Source organism: Rhinatrema bivittatum, chromosome 1 (genome assembly GCF_901001135.1).
Source record: "Rhinatrema bivittatum chromosome 1, aRhiBiv1.1, whole genome shotgun sequence".
NCBI lineage: Eukaryota > Metazoa > Chordata > Amphibia > Gymnophiona > Rhinatrematidae > Rhinatrema > Rhinatrema bivittatum.
In genome coordinates, this window is record NC_042615.1 from 429,432,748 (window position 1) to 429,455,987 (window position 23,240).

The window sequence follows — 23,240 nt, forward strand, 5'->3', positions numbered from 1 at the left end:
AGTGCTGGAAATTTGTGCTGTTTTGATGTGGGATGTTTTCTATTTATGCAATTTTTGTTCAGACAGAATATGTATCTTTTCCTTGTGTCATTTTAAACAATAAAAATAATCACCGCACCTTTACTTTTTATTTCCGCCGTGAATTGTAATGAGCAGTGTGTCACACATGTGAGCGTGGCCTGTCAGGTGTGTCACGATGGGAAAAAGGTTGAGAACCACTGGTACAGAGAAGGAGAAAAATAAATAAAAAAGAAAAATTCAGAATTGTTAAATCACAAGCAAATTTGAGAAATTGCAGGAGGAACTTGCAAGACAGAGACATTGGATATTCAAATAGCAGATGAAATTTAATGTAGGGAAGTGCAAAGTGGTGCACATAGAAAAGGTAATCCAATCTGTAGTTAAACAATATTGGGTTCCATATTGGGAGTTACCATCCAAAGGATCTAGGCGTCATTGTGGACAATGCTTTGAAATCCTTGGCTGTGTGTGGCAGCGGTCAAAAAAGTAAACAGAATGTTAGGAAAGGAATGGAGAATAAAAAGAACAATGTCATAATACCTCTGTATCACAACATAATGCTGCCCCTAGAGTATTGTGTTCAATTCTGTTTGCCGCATCTCAAAAAAAAAAAAAAAAAATTTACAGCTGAATCAGAAAAGGCACACAGAAGTGTGAGCAAAATGTTAGAGAGGATGGAATGGTTCCCCTATGAGGAAAGGGAGAAAAAGGTTAGGGCTGTTCAGCTTGGAAAAGAGATGGCTGAGGGGGGAATATGATAGATCATGAGTGGAATAGAAAGGGTAAATGTGAATCAGTTGTTTACTCTTAAAAAAATACAAGGACTCTGGTCACTCCATGAAATTAGTATGTAGTAAATTTAAATAAACTGAGAAAATATTTTTTTACTCATTGCGCAAATAAGCTCTGGAATTCATTGCCAAAGGATGTGGTCAAGGCAGTCAGCATAGCTGGGTTTAAGAAAGTTCTTAGAGGAAAAGTCCATAAACTATTATTAACCAGGTAGACTTGGGGAAAACACTACTTAGCCCTGGATGTTAGCAACATGGAATCTACCTACCATTTTGGATCTTGCTAGGTACTCGAGGCCTGGATTGGCCACTGTTGGCAACAGGGTACTGGGCTTGGAGGACCCTCAGGTTGACCCAGTATGGCAATTCTCAATTCTTGATTTTACCACCATCCTCAAACTTCCCCATCTACCATTCTCAGTGCCCAACCCTCTCCTCCCACCATCCCTCTTTCTTTCTCACAGTCCTCATCTTCTCATCACCCCTTTTCTGGTCTCCTCTCCTCCCCATCTCTGAGATCTCCTTAAGAACATAAGAAATTGCCATGCTGGGTCAGACAAAGGGTCCATCAAGCCCAGCATCCTGTTTCCAAGAGAGGCCAAACCAGGCCACAAGAACTTGGCAATTATCCAAACACTAATAAGATCCCATGCTACTGATGCAATTAATAGCAGTGGCTATTCCCTAAGTAAACTTGATTAATAGCCGTTAATGTACTTCTCCTCCAAGAACTTATCTAAACCTTTTTTGAACCCAGCTACACTAACAGCACTAACCACATCCTCTGGCAACAAATTCCAGAGCTTTACTGTGCGTTGAGTGAAAAAGAATTTTCTCCGATTAGTCTTAAATGTGCTACTTGCTAACTTCATGGAATGCCCCCTAGTCCTTCTATTATTCGAAAGTGTAAATAACAGAGTCACATCTACTCGTTCAAGACCTCTCATGATCTTAAAGACCTCTATCATATCCCCCCTCAGCCGTCTCTTCTCCAAGCTGGAGATTTCTGTTCTTTGCCCAATCAGAAAAAAAATGATATAGACACAAGCAAGGATGGACATTACATTTTCATAATGTAATATAAAGTTGGAAGTGTTTGCCAATGTGCTTCAGAATATTCACATTTCTGCTCAGAATATAGACTTCAGCTGCTGCAGAAAATTTTTTGCCTGTGCTTTAGATCTTCTATTCCATTTTGGCCAAATTTATGGCCTGCAGAGGACACAGAAGGGGTGGCAGCATCAACAGTGCCTAAGGGTGGTAAAACCCTAAGTCATTACTGGGTACTATATAATGAAACTTACAATTAGCTCCAATTCTTTCTATTCTAAGAAAACACAGGATTGAATTAAGACAATAAATTACTAATTCAGTGCAATCACAACTAGAGATAATCTTTTTGATGCACAGTAACCAGATATGTTACAAACAGGAGATTTTAATGTGCAGAAATAAAATTATATAAACATGCAAATAATGCTTTGCTGTTGATGGCTGGAAGTAACATGAGAAAAATTGGAAACCAGGTCAAGAAGAGCCCCAAACTAGAACTGGCCCTGATGCAGTGCCCACCTTTTGACTCAGCTACCATTTTCTCCACCAAGATCTGGCAAATTGCAAAAATCAATAGGTAAGACAGTCAGAACTACCACCATAATGGTTAACAGAAAGACAGTCCAAAGGGAGAGCCAAAAAATGGAGAAATTACTTACCTGATAATTATGTTTTCCTTATTTATTTAGGCAATTTATATACCGTCATTCCAAAAGAAGATCACAAAGGTTTACAAAATCAGCATTCATACTCTGGGTCAACATTCACATACTGTATCAACATTCATATTCTAGGTCATAAGTCAACACATCAACATCAATTACAAGTTAACCAGGGTGCTATGATAGTGGTTTGTAATCCATAATTTCCATTTCATTATTCTTCACTTAATAATCAGTAAGTTGGCATATTACACTTTATATCGCTCAATACTTATTGCTCAATCTATTAACATTATCAATGGTTTTGACAGTGAAGATATCGGCATATTGGTATTTAACATTAAATTATATGCATTTCTAAAGAGCCATGTTTTCAGTTCACGTTTGAAACTCTTTCTGCTATCAGATGTAATGACTCTGGAAGGGAGTTCCACAATTTAGAGCCCGCTATGGAAAACATTTCAGTCTCTTATTTGTGTTAGATGTGTACTCCATGTTGTAGGCACCTTTAGAAGTCCTTTGTTTTGCGATTTTAGGGCTCTCTGCGGTGTATGGTTGATATGTCACTCCTATTAAGCATGGGTTAATGCTGTTGATGATATTAAAAATTAGAGTTAATACTTTATAATGAATTCTGGATTGTACAGGAAGCCAGCGAGGTGCTATCAGCGAGGGGGTGATGTGGTTAAATTTCCTAGTCCCTAGCTGAGCCATTTTATGGTAACTGTAGTGGTTTTAATAATCCTGAGGGTAGGCCTAGTAATAGGGAGTTGCAGAAATCTATGTTTGAAAATATTAGTGTTTGTAAAACAGTGCGGAAGTCCTGTATTGTTAGTAATGGTTTCAGATCATGTAATATTCTCAGCTTGGAGTATCCTGTTTTAATTAGTTTCCTTAGTGTAGACAGATTGACATCTGCGTAGGTGGAGTATTGTAGCGGGAGACCCGGGAGAGACATCGTGGTAGTTAAGCAAGGTAGGGGAGACATGACCTCCAGGCAGTTCTTATGACAGGAGCCGCCCCATTGGGAAAGTTGCATGGTGCCCCAGTCAAATTGTGGAGAATGGAGTTTTAACCACGGTAGCCCAAGAACCACCAGGTGAATGGCCTTGTCTAGTACCAGGAAGGAGATGGATCCGGTAAGAAGTCGGATTGGAACTGTCGAGCAAGTAACCTCGCCAGGCAGTGGCTCACCATGGATGGAGGAGAGCATTAATGGTGTAGGAGTGCGTACCGTGGGGATCCGGAGATGTTCCACCAGCTGTCAGAGGATAAAATTACCACCAGCCCCGGAATCCACTAAGGCTAAGGTGTGAAATTCCAGGGTATTTGAGTTATTGGAAACAGGTAATGTCAATGGAGGAGAGGGAGGTGTCAGGCCTAGGAGAAGTCCTCCAGCAGAACCTAGGCCTGGAAGTTTCCCGGACATAGTGGACAGGCGGGTACTGCGTGTCCGGGTTGACCACAGTACATACATAGCCCTGATCATAGGTGGCAATGTTTCTCCTTCGAGGACAAGTGGCTGCAATTATTTAAGATATTTATGGCGTTAGCCAAGTTCTCCAGAACTTTCTGCTGATTTGAAATTTGCTGGGCCAGGCCAGGGATGGCCTGGAGGGCCAAGAGATGGGCCGGGTCCATGGACTTGGCAATCTGTTAGGATATGTATGTGGACCCTTTGACCGAGGTGAGAGGTGGAACTGCCCAGGGGAGGAGTCCCACTGAGCCTCACCATCGGCAGCTGGAGTCTCGGCTGCAGGATGGGATACAGAATCAGGCAGAATGAGAGTGTGACCCCTGGAGGCGGGCCACGGAGAGCAGCTGCTGACATCAGACTCAGCTCGGGAATTGGAGTAGACAAATAGTAAAAGCAATACCCAAGGAGCGGGGGTACCGGTAGAAGTACAGTCACTAAAGTACACTGGGTCATAGAGATGGTATACAAGAGGGTCCCTTGGTGGGACGTCACGGTTGTGGCCGCAGAGCGGGGTACACTGGCGAGGGTTCCTCTTCAGATGTCATGGCAATGGTCCGCAGAGTGGGGTACACCGGAGAGAGTTTCCACGTAGAGAATACTACAAGAACTGCAGCGTAGTACTCACAGCGACTGAAGGCCGGAGAAGCCTTGGGGTCCGAGGCAAGCAGGAATCCGTGTGAAGGCACTCCGAGGAATGGAAAGCCAAGAGACGAGATAGGGCCCCCGAGGAGCGGGTACCCGATATTCTCCAACACGGAAGTAGGAACCGAAACAGCGTTGCAGAGAGAGTAGATAGTTGTAGCAAGTGAACTCGTTGCCAAGTCGCTGTCTGTCAGGGCTGGTGAGCTTAAGTATCCAGGTTGAGTGATGTCATCTGGTGGGGACGCCCCCGAGGTTCCCGCCATGACGTGGTTAAAGCAGGTAGGGGAGCGCGAACACGTGCCTAGGGAACCCCGCAGGTAAGATGGCGGTCGGGAGTGTCCATGCCGCTTGAGGAGGCCCGAGAATGGAGGGTGGAAGGCCGGTGGTTGCTGGCAGAGGCCGCGAGTTCCCCTAACAGAGCTAAGGCAGCAAACAGTGGTGAGCAACAGCATTGACTCGCCCCCTATAAAAAGCAATGGCTGCCACTTGAACCTTCAAGGTGTTAAGGGTCAAACCTTTACCCAATCCTTCCTGTAAAAATTCCAAAATCAATGGAATAGTCACTTTGAGTGGCTAACAACCCAGCTCTGTAACCCAGGCCTCAAAAACTCTCCAAACCAGTGCATAGGCCAGAAATGCAGAAAATTTCCTGGTCCTAAGCAAAGTTGAAATCACTGCCACAGAATAACCACGCTTCAACAACCTAGTCCTCTCAAGGGCCTAAACAAAAGAAAAAATCGACCCAAATCTTCGTGAAGAATGTGTCCTTCCCGCAGGGGCAGTCTGAGAGGACTGCCCACCAGCAGTCTCTACAGATTAGCATACCACAGCATCTGGGGCCAATCTGGAGCCACTAAATGTATGGTGTTGGCTTGATTTGCTGTCTTCCAAATGATCCTGCCTTTCAGAGGCCAGGGCATGAAGGCATATAGCAGGCTGCCTCGTGGCCATGCCTGTACGAAAGCATCAATGCCCAGTGCTTTCAGATCCTACCTGCGACTGAAAAACCACTGAACTTTCGTGATAGAGACATAGAAATGATGGCAGAAAAAAGACCAATCGGCCCATCTAGACTGCCCAGCAAGCTTCCACATTTATTTTCCCATACTTATCTGTTTCATCAACCACCAAGTTCAGGGCCCTTGTTGGTAACCGTTTGATTCAAATTTCCTGCCATCCCCTGTCATTGATGCAGAGAGTAATGTTGGAATTATATCAAAGGTAAGCATAAGGCTTAATGGTTAAGGGTAGGTACCGCCGCATGAAGCAAGTTACCCTGATGCTTGTTTACCCAGACTGCACAGAACAATGCCTTGTTGGATGTTGTCTGAATGTAAATCCTCTTTTCCACATTTCCCCCTGTCGTAGAAAACAGAACTCATCAGCTTGTCTAGGAACGGGTGGCCCCAGCGCTCCACTATGAGCTGAAAGGCTTCATCCGCTAACTCACACTCTCCTGGATCCTGCTGAGAAAGTCAGCCCTTACATTGCCCTTTCCCACAATGTGGAAGGCGGAATTGTCTAGCAGATATTACTCCACCCATACCATCATCATCATCATCGCATCTATCTCCTCCGACACCTGTTGACTTCTGGTGCAGCTTTAATGATTGATGCAGGCCATCGCTGTTGCATTGTCCATGATCCAGATCAACCAAGCCTCTAGATGCTTGGCAATATGCAAGCATGCCAGCATCAACAACTGCTGACAGTGAACTATCCAACTCAGGAGACTCGTGTTCATTATGAGCACTAACCAATCTGGTGTCTCCAAAGAAACACCCTTTTTGAGATGATCTGCCTGCAACTAACTCTGTAATTGATGCTCACCTCCAATGTAAGAGAAGCCTCATTACATAGTCCTGCAACTGCAGACTCCAGCAAGAAAGCAACGTGCATTGAAGGTGGCGCTTATGCGCCCTCTCCTGGGAACAACCTCCAACTTGGCCGCCATCAAACCCAGGACCTGAAGATAAGACCATATGTCAGGCAAATAGTTTCTCTCAGGATTTAAACCTGGGCAATTAACTTCTGAATTTAACTCTCTGGCAGAAACACTCAGCCCTGCTTCATATCGAAAGGAACACCAGTGTCTGAGATGGCTGTAAGTTGCTCTTGGACAAGTTCACCACACAACCTAGATCCTGCAGCAAGGAGACCACCTTGTGTTATGTTTGAACTTGGTTTGTGGGCCCTTGGGTCATGGAGAGAGCTGACTCCAGCCACAGGGAGAAGTCTTGTGGGGACTCTCCATGACAGGCGGGGTCTCAGCAGTGATGGACACAGGAGTCAGAGAATATTTATTATACAGCAAAGAGAAACACGAGGAGCAGGTTTGCAAACTCAGTCCTGGAGTAGGGATGGATTCTCTGGTAGAGGTCCGCAGAGCGGGGTAACCCGGGGAATACTTGCTTCTTGGTAGGCTTTGTGCGAGATAGCTCCGGTAGTGGTCTGCAGCATTGGATAGGCCAGAGATAGGTGTTGGCAACTGGCACAAGACAGCGTGGATTTGGTAGTGGTCCGCAGAGCGGGATAACCCGAGGATCCACACAGCAAGATGGAAGCAGTAATGTAGAGCAGGTCTTGTACTCACTCCGTGATGTTGTAGTAGAGAATTTGTTGTAGCAGCAGCGGATACCAGAAGCAGGAACAGTGCAGGGTCGTCCGCGGAAGCAGCAAGAGAACTCACTTAGCTGGAGAAGGTGAGACAGGCATATAAGGCACTCTGAGGAGCGGATAGCCCTGAATGCCGCAAGGCCCCCGAGGAGTGGGTACCTGAGTCAATTAGTCTGGAACGCAGGAACAGCAAGGCAAGGCGTCTCAGAGGAAGGAATTGAGCAAGATGGAATCCTTGCTAACTCGTAGGTAGGAAAGTCCGGCAGACAAATACACGTAGGCAGTGACATCATGCTGAGGGGACGCCTCCGAGGTTCCCGCCATGATGTGCACAAGAAGGAGGCAGGTGCACGCACATGCCCTAGGTCACACCAGATTTAAGATGGCGACCGGGATTGCCCACGCCGTCCCGGGAACGCCAGGGAAGTTGCCATGCAGAGGCGGCCACCTTAGCCAGAATCGGAGCTACTGGGCAAATTGAGGTGAGCAGCAAAGGTTGCAGCCGTCTGCGACCGATGAGCGCAACAGTGAGATGCCCAGTGACTTTCTTCCATGATCTCGGTTCAAATCAACCAGTCGCCCAGATATGGGTAAAGTAAGATGCTGTCCTTATGCAAGGCTACTGCTACTACCGCCATGACCTTGGAGAAGGTCCTGGGTGCAGTGGCCAGCCTGAAAGGCAAGACTTGAAACTGGTAATGACGACCCAGAATGGCAATCTTTAGGAACCGTTGATGTCCAAGACAAATGGGAATATGCAAATATGCCTTCGTCAGATCCAGAGATGTGAGGTATTCCCCTGATTGTACCACCATTATTACAGAGCATACAGTCTCCATCTGGAAATGAGTAACCCGCAATCGATGATAGACTCCTTTGAGATCCAGGATGGGTCGGAAAGGACCCTTCTTTCTTGGGTATGACAAAATAGATGGAATAGCGGCTCGTATTTTATTGCGATTCGGGAACAAGAATTATGGCCTTCTGACCAACAATCTACTCAATGTAGTTTCCACTGCTACCTTCTTATGAGGGGAGCTACATGGAGAGATCATAAAGGCATTTGGAGGAATGCAAAGAAATTCTAGAGTATAGCCATCCCGAATCATTTCCAGGACCCATTGGTCCGATGTGATCTGGACCCACCTCTGATAAAAGTGAGATACAGTAACATAGTAACTGTTACAACTGCTGCCAGCGGGAGGCCCACGAGGTGGCCCTCTCACCTTCCCAGACGTACCTCAGTGCTCAGTTGCTGGCGGCAGTGGGCTGCCAGCTCTGACCTCTGGCCCCTGCCAGTGTCCCTGGTCCTGCCATGCTGCCTGGGACCTCCAGCCAGGATTCCTCCTCCAAGCAGGCCTCACCACTTGCTCCACGGAGAGATGCCACCAACAGTTCCGTGCCCCCTCCTAGGCACGCGCGCACCTAATGCTTTTAAAGAGTCCATGGCGGGAACCTGGCCGCGGACCTGGATGCTGACATCTTCACCCTCAGCGTACTTAAGCTTGGGCAGCGCTCCTAAGCGTTGCCTTTGCAACAGGTCTCCTCGGTTCCCTGTTGATCGAGTGCTCATTGCTTCTAGAGATTCGTCTCTGCCTGTGTTCTTGATTCCTCGTTGTTCCTGGTTCCTGTCTCTTCATTCCTACCTTGTTCCTTGCTTCGGATCAACTTCACGGACTTTGACTCTGCTTTGCTTGACTCTGCTTTGTGACTCTTTCCAAGCTTGACCTCTGCTACATCCAACCTTGCCTGCCTTCTCCAAGCCTGACCTCCCCTACGTCCGATCTTGCCTGCCTTCTCCGTGCCGGACCATTGCTTTGCCTGACCACGCTTGCCTTCTTCGCGCCCTTATCATTGCTACGGATAACCTTGCTATAGACTCTTACTTGCCCAGAGTTCTACGTTACTCACCACAGCTTCCATCTGAGTTTGACAGTGACGTCTCTGCCTCTATCCTCTGGACGTGGACTTTCAAGGCTTCGGCCTTTCTTTGCTCAAGCACTTTCAGTTGCTCCTAGTTCCCTGGTGCTTGGGTTCCAGTTCCGCAACCCGTCTTGGATAGACTTACGCCACCTGCTGGCTGCTGTCTCTGGGTTGAACCATCTAACTTTAATATACTATCTCGAGGCCCGCCTAAGTCCTGCCGGCCCCGGCACCCAAAGGCTCAATCCGAGCAGAACGTGGGCTGGTATAGGTGAAGCTCCAATGGCCTCAAGCTTCAGCCCACTCCACTGCTGATGGTGGGGAACCGTGGGCCCTTGCCACGGGTTGCGTCAACCCCACCTCAGCCCAAGAATCCACCTCTAGTGCAAAAGTAACATAGTAATGATGGCAGAAAAAGACCAAAATGGTCCATCCAGTCTGCCCAGCAAGCTTCCCAGGTAGTAAATGCCACTCCGTGCAGGTTACTCCCATGTTTCTCTTAAGGGTAGTAACTTCTGCCTATTTCATACACTAGCAGGTAAATCCACAAACCTTCACTGGAAAGACAGAGTTTACACTCCCAAAGCCCGCATCCTTCTGAGTCCTTCTGGGGCAAAAGGACTGAGACTACCAAAAGAATGGGGTTTCTGAGAGGTAGCTCCCCTATAAGGATGAAATCGTCTTGTGAAGCTCCATAGTATTTTTCCCCACAGAGGAGAAAAATATTGTGGGGTAGTAAATGGCCTCAGATTTTAAACCCTAATTTTCCTGAATATAATTGGCCTTGCATTTGGGTTAGTAAAGATGAGTAATTAAATCTAAAATCAAAATCCAGGCACGCCTGTACTATGGCAGGAGGAAGTTCTGGCCACTCCCCCCCCCCCCCCCCCCACTACATCTTTTAAGTGGGTACAGTTACAATTTCATATATATAGATAGATAGATAGATAGATAGATAGATAGAGATAGAGATAGAGATAGAGATAGAGATAGAGATAGAGAGAAAGAGAAAGAGAAACAAGGCATGTATACACCCAGCATGCAGACTGCTGCTGGTTTTGTTCTTCCATTTATTACCAATGGATTTTACTGCTGTTGCTATGGCACATTTGGCACTGGAGAATGAAGTATAAGTTGCATTTGTGAGTTTAGTATGATTTTTAGTAATACTTCCTTGGGCTTCAGCCATAGTCGACACTGCTGTGCATAAAGGAGTCTCACTTTGGGGCCCTCTCCTCTCTCCTTCTACTGCTGTATTCTCCATTCTTTCTTCTCTCAGCTGTCTTAACATGGATACATCATTCTACAGATACTTATGCAACCTTTGCTCTTCACTGACTGCAGACTCCTGCTTCTTCCCTACCCTTAGCTCTTCACCATGCATGGCCTCCTCCTCTCTTTATCCTGGCCTCTAGCTCCCTCTATTTGTAGGAGAAAGCAAAAATCAGTGCGATGTGAGAAACTGGCTTGGTTACTTACCTTGGTTGCTGCATATGATTGCTACAGCTCTGTTGCTGCTGCTCCCAGCAGTCTGAGTGAACCATATCAGTTCATGATCTCGCTGTTTCACTTAGCCTTAGGGTTAAGAAAGTGGCTGAAAGGACTCAAAAAAGGCGGTGCTATGTGCTATGTGGATGATGCACAAAGTAGGGAGGGCCTGGCTATCCATGTCCTGCATGTTGCCCATTAATTCCCATATTCTGGGGTATATTCTGTTGCTGGAAAGGAGTGGCATACCATAACTACATATGTGCTCAGAAAATAATTTTTGCACTTTTAAGAGCTACAACTGGTATTTTGTTGCTGTGAAATGCTGGCAGTAGAGCCTGGGTGCTGGTCAGGCAGTGATGACTTTTCTGTGGCAGATCTAATCAGGTCTAAAGGCATACTCGTTGGGAAATTTAGTTGAACAACCTCAAGTGGTGAAGAACTTCTCAGATGTCATTAGAATGACATTTGACCTGAATAAATGTGCCAAGGAGGCCTTCAAAGGAGGAAACCTAATCAATGATGAAAATATCTCCTTGACTAAAGGCAGTAATATCAAAGTAGATGAATATGCAACAATCCAGCATAAAACAGTGAAAGGATAGATCAGAAAAGAATACTACTGAAACGTGCTTTAACAAAGAATAAGGTAGTAGCCTTTCAATCAACTTGCCATTCCTATATTCTCATATCCCTTCAGATCATAGACTGGCCTCAGAAAGATCTCAACCAGTTGGATATAAGAGCAAAACATCTCTTCCCTTGTCACGAGCTAAACTAATAAATAATCCTTTTAAACAATTTGCAAACAAATAACTAAAAATTAATTCAGTCAGTCATCAATAACAGGAGTGCCTAAATTTGTGCTTGACACCAAATATAGGGGAAATAAGCTGAAAGCTCATATAAAATTAGACAAAAATGAAGACTGATGGGTGCATACTGCAGGGGAGTCTTAAGTTCAATTTGCTATTAGAAATGGCAGTCAAAATTCATGAAACTTTGAAAGGTACCGTACCGGTGAGATGAAAAACGAAAGAGCCTTAAAATATTAATTTGACAAGTGTTTCCTTTCAAGTCAACAAACTGGATGACAAAATGCAATTTGTTTCCATTCTATGTTACAAGGTTTCAATATAAATCTAATGAAACTGCAATAGACAAGATTAAGAAATTGCATATCTAGATTTCTTTTTACATGCAACGGTAGTGTTCGATGAATGCTAAGTTGAAGGTTCTAAACCCAAAAAGTGGTTGCCATTTCAGTTTCTGATAGAATTCACTATTTTTTCAAAGAAATATCAAACTCTTATTTATTTTAAACAACTGACATGCTAGTGTAATCCTAAATAGTGTAGACATATTAAAATGCTGAAATTGATGTTTAAAAATTCAGATAAATGAAGCCAAGAGAATGTAAATGATGTATGTTTACCTCACATTTGATTCTGCTTTTGCATCGGTTTCTTCATTAAAGTAGTTCCACAGAGCAGTAGGATTCTTAAAACCTTCCATTTAATTGTAAAATAAAAAAATATGTTAACTTTAGCTATTGTATTTGTCAGGACAAGTCAAGAACTTCATAACTTTTCCACACTTTGCTCTACAATTGTTTACCTCATTTTGAAACTGCTGTTATTTGTAATGTTCATTCTAACTCTTAAGCACAACTCAATGAATTTTTGTAAAATAGGAAGGATAACTTTAAAACCACCTGCATGCATACTCATATTTATGTTTATATGGCCGTGCAGATCCACCCCAGTGTTTTATAACCCGCACATATGTGCGGGTTATAAAATACATGTTAAATCTACCCTGCAGCATTTGCACACATATAAAAGACATGTGTGAATAGATATTCAAGTTAGCTGGATAAGTTCCATCTTATTTGGCTGAGTGGTGTGTTTGCCTCTACTTAGCCGGATAAGTCTTAAAAGTGCTACTTATCCGGCTGTTTTAAATAGCCGGATAAGTAGCACCTTTAATATCTATCCAACTAACTTACATAGCTGGTTAAGTAGTGCTTTTAAGATTTATCTGGCTAAGTAGCAGAAAAAAAAACCAAAAACGCCACTTAGCTGGATAAATTGGAATTTATCCAGTAAGTGGCACTGAACCGCTGTACAAGCGTATTTTTACTTTCAGTTTTAAAACGATATATGTGGAGATTTTACACACAATTTAAATAGCATTTATTTCCCATAAGTCACTTTTTATGCGTGTAAGTCCGTAAATTTTAGGTCATGAGTGTGTGTGAAGGAAATTACCAGTTTTACCAATCAGTCCACCAATTTGCCCAGTCCTTGTGCAGGTCATCGAGACTCTCGTGGTTCTTCAGTAAGAAATCCCCCTAGTTATGCCAGATCCCCACCCCTCAATGCTTCACAATAAACACATTTACTATTACATACGCCATATAATGTGCAGGTTTAATATATGTAAGTTGCCAAATCTACACTTGTAAGACTCTTATAACATAGAAAATTACAAGCGTAACTGTTGGCCGCCCATCCCTAGACTGCCTCTCTTTTACATGTGAATCCTATTTATGCATGTATATTTAAGCTTTAGAAACAAATTTGCTTATTGTAAATGGTGTTTTTTGTTTGTTTTTTTTATAGATAGCAGGATGAATTAGCCATGATCTGTAGGAGATGTCTTCTGGCAGCACTGAAAGGAAAATTAGTTTCTTACCTGATAATTTTCGTTCCTGTAGTACCAAGGATCAGTCCAGGACACCTGGGTTGTGACTCCGCACCAGTAGATGGAGACAGACTAAAACTTGTGGGCAGAGCCATATATGCCCCTGTGCCAGTCACAGCCCCTCAGTCTTACGGAATGTCAAAGTAGAACACAACCAGAGAAGTAAACAAAACTAGATACCGCTAACTAACGGGGAAGAAACACCCCCTCTGGAACCGGACTCTCCAACCGAGAGAGCGAACAAGCGGAACAGAGCAAATCAAAACACAGAGCGGACTCTCCATTACTTCAGCGCAGCACTGCGGGCGGGATCCTGGACTGATCCTTGGTACTACAGGAACGAAAATTATCAGGTAAGAAACTAATTTTCCTTTCCCTGTACGTACCAGGATCAGTCCAGGACACCTGGGATGTACCAGAGCAACCTACTGAGGGTGGGAAGCAGAGAGTCCCGCTCGGAGAACCCTCTCTCCAAAACCCCCGGAATCGGTAGCCCGGACATCCAGCCGGTAATGCCGGATAAAAGTATGCAACGACTTCCAGGTGGCCGCCCTACAAATCTCTTGAGGCGACACCTGAGAAGCTTCCGCCCAAGACGCTGCTTGAGATCGAGTCGAGTGAGCCCGCAGCCCCACGGGAAGAGGTTTTCCCCGCACCAAGTACGCGGAACCAATGGCCTCCTTGAGCCAACGAGCGATCGTTGTGCGGGACGCTGCAGCTCCTTTCTTTGGTCCAGAGAACAGGACAAACAGATGATCTGTGACCCGAAACGGATTAGTGACCTCCAGATATCGGAGAAGGGATCTCCGCACGTCAAGCTTCCGTAACTCCCTCTCTTCTGTAACAGAGGAGTCTCCGCACGCAAAAGCGGGCAACTCCACCGATTGATTCACATGAAACGACGAGACCACTTTCGGAAGAAAGGAAGGAACCGTCCGTAAGGAAACCCCAGAATCGGAGATACGCAAGAAAGGTTCCCTACAGGACAGGGCCTGTAACTCGGAAACACGCCGTGCCGAGGCAATCGCCACCAAGAATGCCGTTTTTAAAGTGAGATCCTTAAGAGTTGCGCGTTTCAAGGGCTCAAACGGCGCCGTGCATAGAGCGGAGAGAACCCAATTGAGGTTCCAAGCCGGACAAGGAAGACGTAACGGGGGGCGAAGGTGCTTAGCACCCCGAAGGAAACGAGCAATATTTATTTATTTATTTAGAAACTTTTATATACCGGCATTAGTGGGTACATCATACCGGTTCACATAATAACTGAAAGTTTGGAAAATACATTTCAACAGGGAGACAGTAACTGGGCAGGGGATAAAATAAATAGGCAGTAGGAAAGATAGTTAAAAAACAAGAAAGTCATAACCAGAAGAATACAGTTTATAATTTACAATGATAGTCTCCTTAATATAAGGAGAGGGCAGACCCCTGAAGGGGGAACTGTGAGGGGAGATGGAGAAGGGTTATTCTGGGTAGGCATGGTTGAACAGGAGTGTTTTTAATTTCTTTTTGAATTTGATTGCACAGGGTTCAATGCGCATGTGGTCAGGTAGGGAGTTCCAAAGAGCCGGACCGGCAATAGAGATAGCACGGTCGCGGGTAGTGGAGAGATGAGCCATTTTCAGGGATTGGACATGTAGGGTGCCTTTGTTGGTAGATCTGGTGGCTCGGGTGGACAGGGGGGCAGTGAAAGGTAGGTCGAGCCAGTTGGAGTTGTGGGTGTGGATGGACTTGTGTATTATGGTCAATGTTTTGTAATGTATACGGGACAGGATGGGGAGCCAATGTAAGTCCTTAAGGATGGGGGTAATATGGTCGTGTTTGCGTGCGTTAGTAATGAGTCTTGCAGTAGCATTTTGTAGTAGTTGAAGGGGTTTTATTGAGGACAATGGGAGCCCTAATAGGAGAGCATTACAGTAATCTAGTTTGGAGGTGAGAGTGGCTTGAATCACTGTACGGAGGTCATGGGTGTAGAGCAGGGGTCTGAGTTTCTTTAGTACATTGAGCTTGAAGAAGCCCGCTTTAAGGATGGAATTGATGTGAGGTTTCATGCTAAGATTAGGATCAAGAAGGACTCCGAGGTCCCTAATGGACGGTTGGGCTGTGAGGAGGTTAAGTTTAGGGTCGTTAGGTGGGAGGTCGGGGGGATGTGAGGAGATGTAGAGGAGTTCCGTTTTGTTCGTGTTGAGTGCAAGCTGAAGGTTGGAGAGGAGTGCGTTGATGGCTGCAAGGCACTTTTCCCAGTGCTCCAGGGCGTCAGATATAGAGTTGTGAATGGGAATGATGATCTGTACATCATCAGCATAGAGATAGAATTTGAGTTTAAGGTCGGAAAGGAGATGGCAGAGAGGGATGAGGTAGATATTGAAGAGGGTAGATGAAAGTGATGAACCTTGCGGGACTCCTTGTTGTAGGGGGTATGCGGCAGATAGGTTGTTTCCGATTTTAACAGAGAACTTTCTGTTAGAGAGATAGGATTTGAAATATCCGGGTGAAGCGCCAGAGACTTACCTCGCAAACACCCAAGCGCCGCCACTTGGACCCGTAGGGAACTGCACGCCAGACCTTTGGCCAGACCCGCCTGGAGGAACGCCAGAACATCAGAGACGGAAGCCGAAGTGGGGTCCACCCCGCGCTGCACGCACCAGTCCTCAAAGACCACCCAGACACGGACGTAAGCCAAAGACGTCGACTGCTTCCTGGAACGCAGTAGCGTGGCCACCACCGCATCTGAATAACCTTTTCTCTTCAGTCGATTCCTCTCAAAAGCCATGCCGCGAGACAGAAGTGATCCGCATCCTCCAAACAGACGGGGCCCTGATGGAGTAGGGCCGCCATTCCCTGGAACCGAAGGGGTGCCGCTACTGCCAGTTGTACGAGGTCTGCGAACCACGGCCGGCGAGGCCACTCCGGTGCCACCAAGATCACGTTGGCCGGATGCAACTCTATGCGCCGTAGAATCTTGCCGATCATCGGCCACGGGGGAAACACGTAGAGCAGCACATCAGTCGGCCAGGGAAGCACCAACGCATCGACGCCTTCTGCCCCCCGCTCTCGACGTCGACTGTAAAATCGCGGGGCCTTCGCGTTGTGCCACGTGGCCATCAGATCCATGTGGGGCACCCCCCACGTTTCGCAAATGAGAAGAAACGCTTCGTCCCCCAGCTCCCACTCTCCGGGATCCAGACGATGACGGCTGAGATAGTCCGCCTGCACGTTGTAGACTCCCGCAATGTGAGACGCTGCGAGGTTGCTGAGATGTAGCTCCGACCAGGCCATCAAGCGCTGAGCTTCTTCTGCCACCTGGGGGCTCCGTGTCCCCCCCTGCCGGTTGATGTATGCCACGGTGGTCGCATTGTCCGACAACACTCGGACTGCCTTTCCCCGCAGCAATGGTAGAAAAGCCTGCAGGGCCAGACGGACCGCCCTGGTCTCTAGGTGATTGATAGACCACTGGGCTTGCGACACTGACCATAGGCCTTGAACTGAGCTCCCTAGGCAGACCGCTCCCCAACCGGAGAGGCTGGCATCCGTGGTCACCACTGTCCAACTGGGCACCAGGAGAGAGACTCCGGCGGAAAGATGACTGGGGTCCAGCCACCACCGCAGGCTGGACCTCGCGTGTCCCGCTAGAGGAAGCGGTAAATGGAAGTCCTCCGAGACCGGCTTCCAGCGGGAAAGCAAGGATGACTGTAAGGGTCACAGATGAGCGAACACCCATGGCACCAGCGCCAGCGTGGAAGCCATAGACCCTAGGACCGTAAGGTAGTCGCAGACCCGCGGCTGGCGAAGAGACAACAAGCGCTGCACCTGAGTTTGCAGTTTGTCCATCCGTTCGAGCGACAGAAACACCTTGCCCTGCTTCGTGTCGAAAAGAGCTCCCAGATATTCCAAGGTCTGCGTGGGTGTCAGATGACTCTTGCTGAAGTTGACCACCCATCCCAGGGACTGCAACAGATGGAGGACCCTGGCCACCGCCATCCGACACTGATCCTCGGACTTCGCCCGAATCAACCAATCGTCCAGGTAAGGATGGACCAGGAGACCTTCTTGGCGCAGTTGCGCCGCCACCACGACCATCACCTTCGTGAATGTACGAGGGGCCGTTGCGAGCCCAAACGGGAGCGCCCGAAACTGGTAATGCCGACCCAGAATGCAGAATCTGAGGAAGCGTTGGAACGACGGCTGAATGCCTATGTGAAGATACGCCTCCGTGAGGTCCAGGGAGGCCAGGAACTCGCCTGGCCGGACCGCGGCGATGACTGACCGGATCGTCTCCATTTTGAAGCGAGGCACGCGAAGGCATCGGTTCACCCCTTTGAGATCCAGAATTGGTCGGGACGTGCCGTCCTTCTTTGGTACGATGAAGTAAATGGAGTAACGGCCTTTGCCGTGTTGGCTGACAGGAACGGGGGAGATAGCTCCCAAGTCCTCTAAGCGGCGGATGGTGTCTAGCACCGCCGCCTTCTTCTCGGGAGCCTTGCAGGGTGACACAAGGAACTTGTTCACTGGAATGCGAGCAAAATCTAACGCGTAGCCGTGTCTTATCACGGTGAGGACCCACTGGTCCGACGTTATTCCGGCCCATCTCTCGTAAAACGACAGCAACCGCGCCCCGACGTTGGGAACGGCGTGCTGAGGCTGCGGCGGGAGAAGGGCCGACCCCCTTTCATTGTGAAGATTTGGGAGCCGTGATGGCCAGGGCACCCCCTGGTCTACCAAAGCGCCTCCCACGAAAGGACTGCTGCTGCTGCCACTGTGGGTTACGGGAGGAGGAAGACCTGTACGAGTGCCCCGACGACCTTTGAGGTCGCGCCTTCCTGGGCCCACGAAAGCGGGACCTGGCTGCAAAGGAAGGCCGCGACCTGGATCTATCTTCGGGCAACCTGAAAGCCCTATTTTCCCCCAGGGAAGCCATCAAATCATCTAACTCCTTGCCAAACAGCAACTTACCCTTGAATGGCAGCGCCCCGAGGTAAGCCTTAGAAGAGCCATCCGCCGCCCAGTTGCGTAGCCACAGAAGGCGGCGCGCCGAGACAGCCGCCACCATGGATCTAGACGAAGTGCGCAGCAGATCGTGGAGTGCATCTGCGCCATATGCTATTACCGCTTCCAACTTATCCGCTTGCGCTGCCTCGTCTGCCGAAAGATCCGCATTGGCTTGGAGGACCTGAGCCCAGCGTAAGCCAGCTCTCAAAGCGAAATTCGTACACATGGCGGCCCGAATTCCTAGCGCTGAAACCTCAAAAATCTTCTTGAGCTGTACCTCCAGCTTCCTGTCCTGAAGGTCCCGAGGAGCTGTCGCACCCGTAACCGGGATAGTAGATCTCTTCGTTACCGCCGAAACCGCCGAATCCACCTTGGGAAACTTGAGAAGGTCCAGCGCATCCTCCGGGAGCGGGTAAAGCTTGTCCATGGCCTTGCTGACCTTCAAACCTAACTCCGGAGTGTCCCATTCCCGGAACATGATGTCCGTTGAAGAAAAATGGAACGGAAAAGCCACTGCCGGACCCGTGAGGCCTAACAGGACCGGATCCATGTTCGCTTCCTGACGAACCACCGCCGGAGGGGGGTCTATTCCCAGTTCCTGGAGAATGGCTGGAATTAGAGGAGGCAATTCATCCCTACGGAATAGCCGGACCACTTTGGGATCGTCTCCCTCCACTGCCTGTGAGCCTTTTCCTACGCCAGACGTAGCGGAGCCGTCCGCTCCCACATCGTCGGGTCCCTTCTGGGTCTCCTCAGGGGAATCAGCGTCCACCTCGGGGGAGGAATCGGTGTCCGCCTCCTGTGGGACGCCACGTGGAGGCCGCTTCCCCCGCAAGGCGCCCTGGGGCCCCTCCGCGACCCCGGAAGGCTTCCTGGGCCTCTTCTGCGGTGGAGCCCTGCGAGCTTCACTCCGGCCGCGCTTGCTTTTTTTGTATTTCAGGACCTTGCGCAACAAAAGCGCAAGGTCCTCCGAAAGCGAGCTCGAATCTGAAGAAAAATCAGCGGGACTCCCCGGGGACCCTGTGTCCCCCGAGGGACCCCCTCCGACCGCGATCCGCTGCGGGGAAAGTGCGGGAGGCAAGGCCGAAGGCCCTGCCGTTTCCCGCGCCATTTCGCGGCCCGTGGCCAAAATGGCCACCGCTCCCGCACTAAGCGGGAAAAGCTCTTGGGGCTTGTCTACGGCGCCCCCCTCGCGCGGAGACGATCGCGCGGGCCGCGAACGAGCCCCCCGAGGCGCCCCAGACGACCCCTCTCCGCCCGGAAGACAAGCCGCGCACAGGCCCTCACGCGAAAGGCGCGCGCGCGCCGAGCCACAGGCCCGGCAGAACGAGCCACGAGGCATGCCGGCGAAGAGGCGCGAAAACGGGGCAACAGGAGCGACGAAAAATTAAAAAAATTAAAAAAATTCAAACGAACGGCCTCCCCCCGTCGGCGGCGCCCCCCCCACGAGTGGCGACGCGAAGCAAGAGAGAGCCGGCACAGAAATAAACACAAACCTTTTTTTTTTTTTTTTTTTTAAACAAAGACGCCTATCGCTGTCCACGGTCCTGGAGCCCTAATCCAGCAGGGGTGAGTGAACCGGGCTCCCCGGTGTCACCCCTGACGCTGCTACTAGGCCAGCTGGGTCCTCGACCCTAGCAGCAGCCTCAACCAGGGGGGGGTGGTCCCCTCAGAACCTCACAACCCCCCTGGGAGGCAGGGCGAAAGGGACCTAGGGACAATTTAGAAAATTATTGCCAAATAGAAACCCGTAGCCTAAACTGGCCTAACAAATCAAAACAAAAAGAACCGACCCTGACGGAATACCAGAACCAGGGCAGGCAGGGCTGTGACCGGACCTGCACCATCTACTGGAGACAGAGTAAGACTGAGGAGGGGCTGTGACTGGCACAGGGGCATATATGGCTCCGCCCACAAGTTTTAGTCTGTCTCCATCTACTGGTGCGGAGTCTCAACCCAGGTGTCCTGGACTGATCCTGGTACGTACAGGGAAAGGAGCAGTTTCTTCAAGCTAGTAGAGCTTTGAGCTCTGAGCATGTGTGGGTGTTCCCACAGAGCATTGCCTCAGAATCTCCTCAGCCTGTAGCAAAGCTAGAAATAGGTAAGTCTACTATCTACAGAGGAAGGGGTGCATTTCATAGCTAATTAATCTTGCTATCTATGGAAAACACTGTTTATGGTAAGCAAACTTGCTATTTTCTGTTGATAAGCAGGGCTGAATTAGCCATGATCTATGGGGTGTCCCAACATGAGGATTGCAGCGCAGCATTTCACAAATAGCAATCCGGACTCTACCATGGAGAAAAGACTATTTGGAAACTATGTGGTGCAAGACTGCTTGTCCCACTGCACTGTCTGTGTGGCTCCTGAGGTATCTAGGCAGTAGTTCGACATGAAGGTGTGCACAGATGACCAAGTTGCTGCTTTACAAATGTCTTCTATGGGCACTTCTTTCAGATGTGCTATGGATGATGCTATTGCTTGCACTTGTGAGCTCTAACCTGAATAGTGAGCTCAAGTCCAGTTGCTGTGTAACAATAGTCTATGCATGAAGTTATCCAATTTGACAATGTTTGTTTTGCTACAGCTATGCCCAATCTGTTGGGTCATAGGACACAAATAGTTGAGATGGTTTCCATGACTTTGCATTCTGTTTGTAGTATGCTAGAGCTCTTTTGCAGTCCAACACGTACAGCATCTTTTCACCATTGTGTGCATGAGATTTCAGGTAGAACGTTGGAAGCACTATTGGTTTATATGAAAAGCAGACACTATTTTTGGTAAGAACTTTGGATGTTTTTTGAGAACTACTTATCATGAAAAACTGCATGTTAAAGTGAATAATGGACTAAGGCTTGCAGTTCACTAATCCTTCTAGTGGGGGTGACTGCTACCAGGCAGAGGATCTTCCAAATTAGATATTTTAGAGTTGCAGTTTCCATAGGTTCAAAGGGAGCTTTCATAAGTGAAATGAGAGCTCTGTTGATTTCCCAGGGAACTGGCATTTTTTCACTGGCGGGTGTAAATGTAGAAGTCCCTTTATGAACCTGGAGACCAAATTGGAGCTCTATTTTCTGGAGAATGATAAGCTGTGATGGCACTAAGGTGTACTCATACTAATGTGATCGCTAATCCCGATTGGGATCAATGAAGATAAGACACCAAACATAGAGGTTCAAATTATGCAAGAAGCACCAATTTGAATAGTGTTTCCACTTAAAGGAATAATTGCATCTTGTGGTTGGTTTTCTTGTGGAAAGCAAAATATCCTGTTTGGGATCTGACAGAGACCATAGAGCTAGGATAGAGCGTCCAACATCCAAGCCATTAGATTCAGTGTTGATAGTGCTGGATATAATAGGGAGCTTTCCTCTTTGGGATAAGAGGGCTGGGTTGTCTCCAAGATAAATATCTGTTGGAGAACTGTATCAGATAGGCATACCATGGTTGTTTCAGCCGGAGTGATTAAGATCATCTAGGCACGATCCAGGATAAATTTCTGAATGGTCTTTGACATCAGAGGGATCAGAGGAAAAAAGTGTACATGAGGTCTACTCCTCATCAACTTAAGAAGGCATTCAGAGCCTCTCAGTGACCTTGGACAGATGGGACATAGTCGATTTAACTTTCTGCTTTGTTCTGTAGTGAAGAGATCTCCACTGAACAGGCCATGGTCTGTGATAGGGACCATTCATGTGGGCAGAATATCCTGCTGGATCTGTCCACCTCCATGTTCTCTATACCTGGCAAACATGCTGCCTGCAATGTTGCCCCGTTATGTTCTGCCCTCTACCATATTAAAAGGGCTTCTTGACAGAAGATCCAAGATTGTGTACATCCTTGTTATAGAACATGACTGCTTGATTGTCCATGTGAATCATAATGTTCTTTCCCTGCAGACTGGGCTGCAAAGCAGTTAGATCAGAGGTGGGCACACTATAGCCCATGGGCCAAACCCAGCCCGAAGACAGATTTTTTCTGGCCCTCCTCCTCCTCAGTTTTCCCGATTATCTCCGACCTGTCGGCACCTTGCAACAATGTCAACAATGGCCTGATATGGCAGGTCTTTGTTTATGAATTTGGCTTGGATGTCAGTGGCTGAAGGTAACGTCCGCAGTGTAGGGAAAGCAGTATGGCCCCAGTGTCCACCAATTAAAAGGCAAGCAGTGGGGCAGGAAGAGGATGAGCATTGCCCAGGTGGAATCAGCTGTGTGCTCACAGCTGAAATAGAGAGCCCCGTGTGGCCACCGTCGACATCATTCCACTGGGGGTGAAGAGATAGATGAGGCCCTAGAAGCTGCTGGTGGACCCCATCTCACTGGTGGTGAAGAAGAGAAGAGCCCCAATAGACTGCCATGGACTTGTGGTTGAAGATGAGAAGGGGCCTGTTTTAACAGCCCATCTATCACCTCTGCAGGCCTCGCGGTATTACAAGTTCATGAAGGCAGCACTTTCTCAGGGTTCAAGAGATCAGAATGCAGAAATTACTACATTCTCAAATTTTTAATACCATGGGACCCGCAGAGAGGAGGAGCAGCAGAGAGGGATTCTGGAGGGACAATGGATCAGTACACAGCAGTGGAGGAGGAGTAAGAGAAGCTCAGAGTCTGCCGTGTGTGTGTATATATATATATGTATATGTGTGTGTGTGTGCGTATGTATGAGAGAAAGAGAATGAATGGGTGCCTATCTGAAAGTTTCTGTGTGTGTGTGAGAGAATGAATGGGTGCGTGCCGGGGGCATGTGTGTGTGTGTGTATTAATGAATGAGTGCTGCCTGCGGGCTTGGGTGTATATATGAGAATGAATGGGTACTTGCCTGGGTGTGTGTGTGTCAATTAATGGGAGCTTGCCTGGGGTCTGTGTGAGTGTG

The 23,240-nt window shown here is 47.9% G+C and overlaps 1 protein-coding gene across 1 annotated transcript in view; it reads right to left on the reverse strand.

The window, feature by feature from the left end:
• Nucleotides 1-23,240, reverse strand: part of LOC115096894 (ubiquitin-conjugating enzyme E2 U-like) — a 205,374-nt gene that overhangs the window by 35,000 nt on the left and 147,134 nt on the right. The window contains exon 9 of the mRNA XM_029612142.1: nucleotides 12,109-12,181. Coding sequence (XP_029468002.1) covers nucleotides 12,109-12,181 — 73 coding nt within the window. The remainder of the gene's footprint in view (nucleotides 1-12,108; nucleotides 12,182-23,240) is intronic.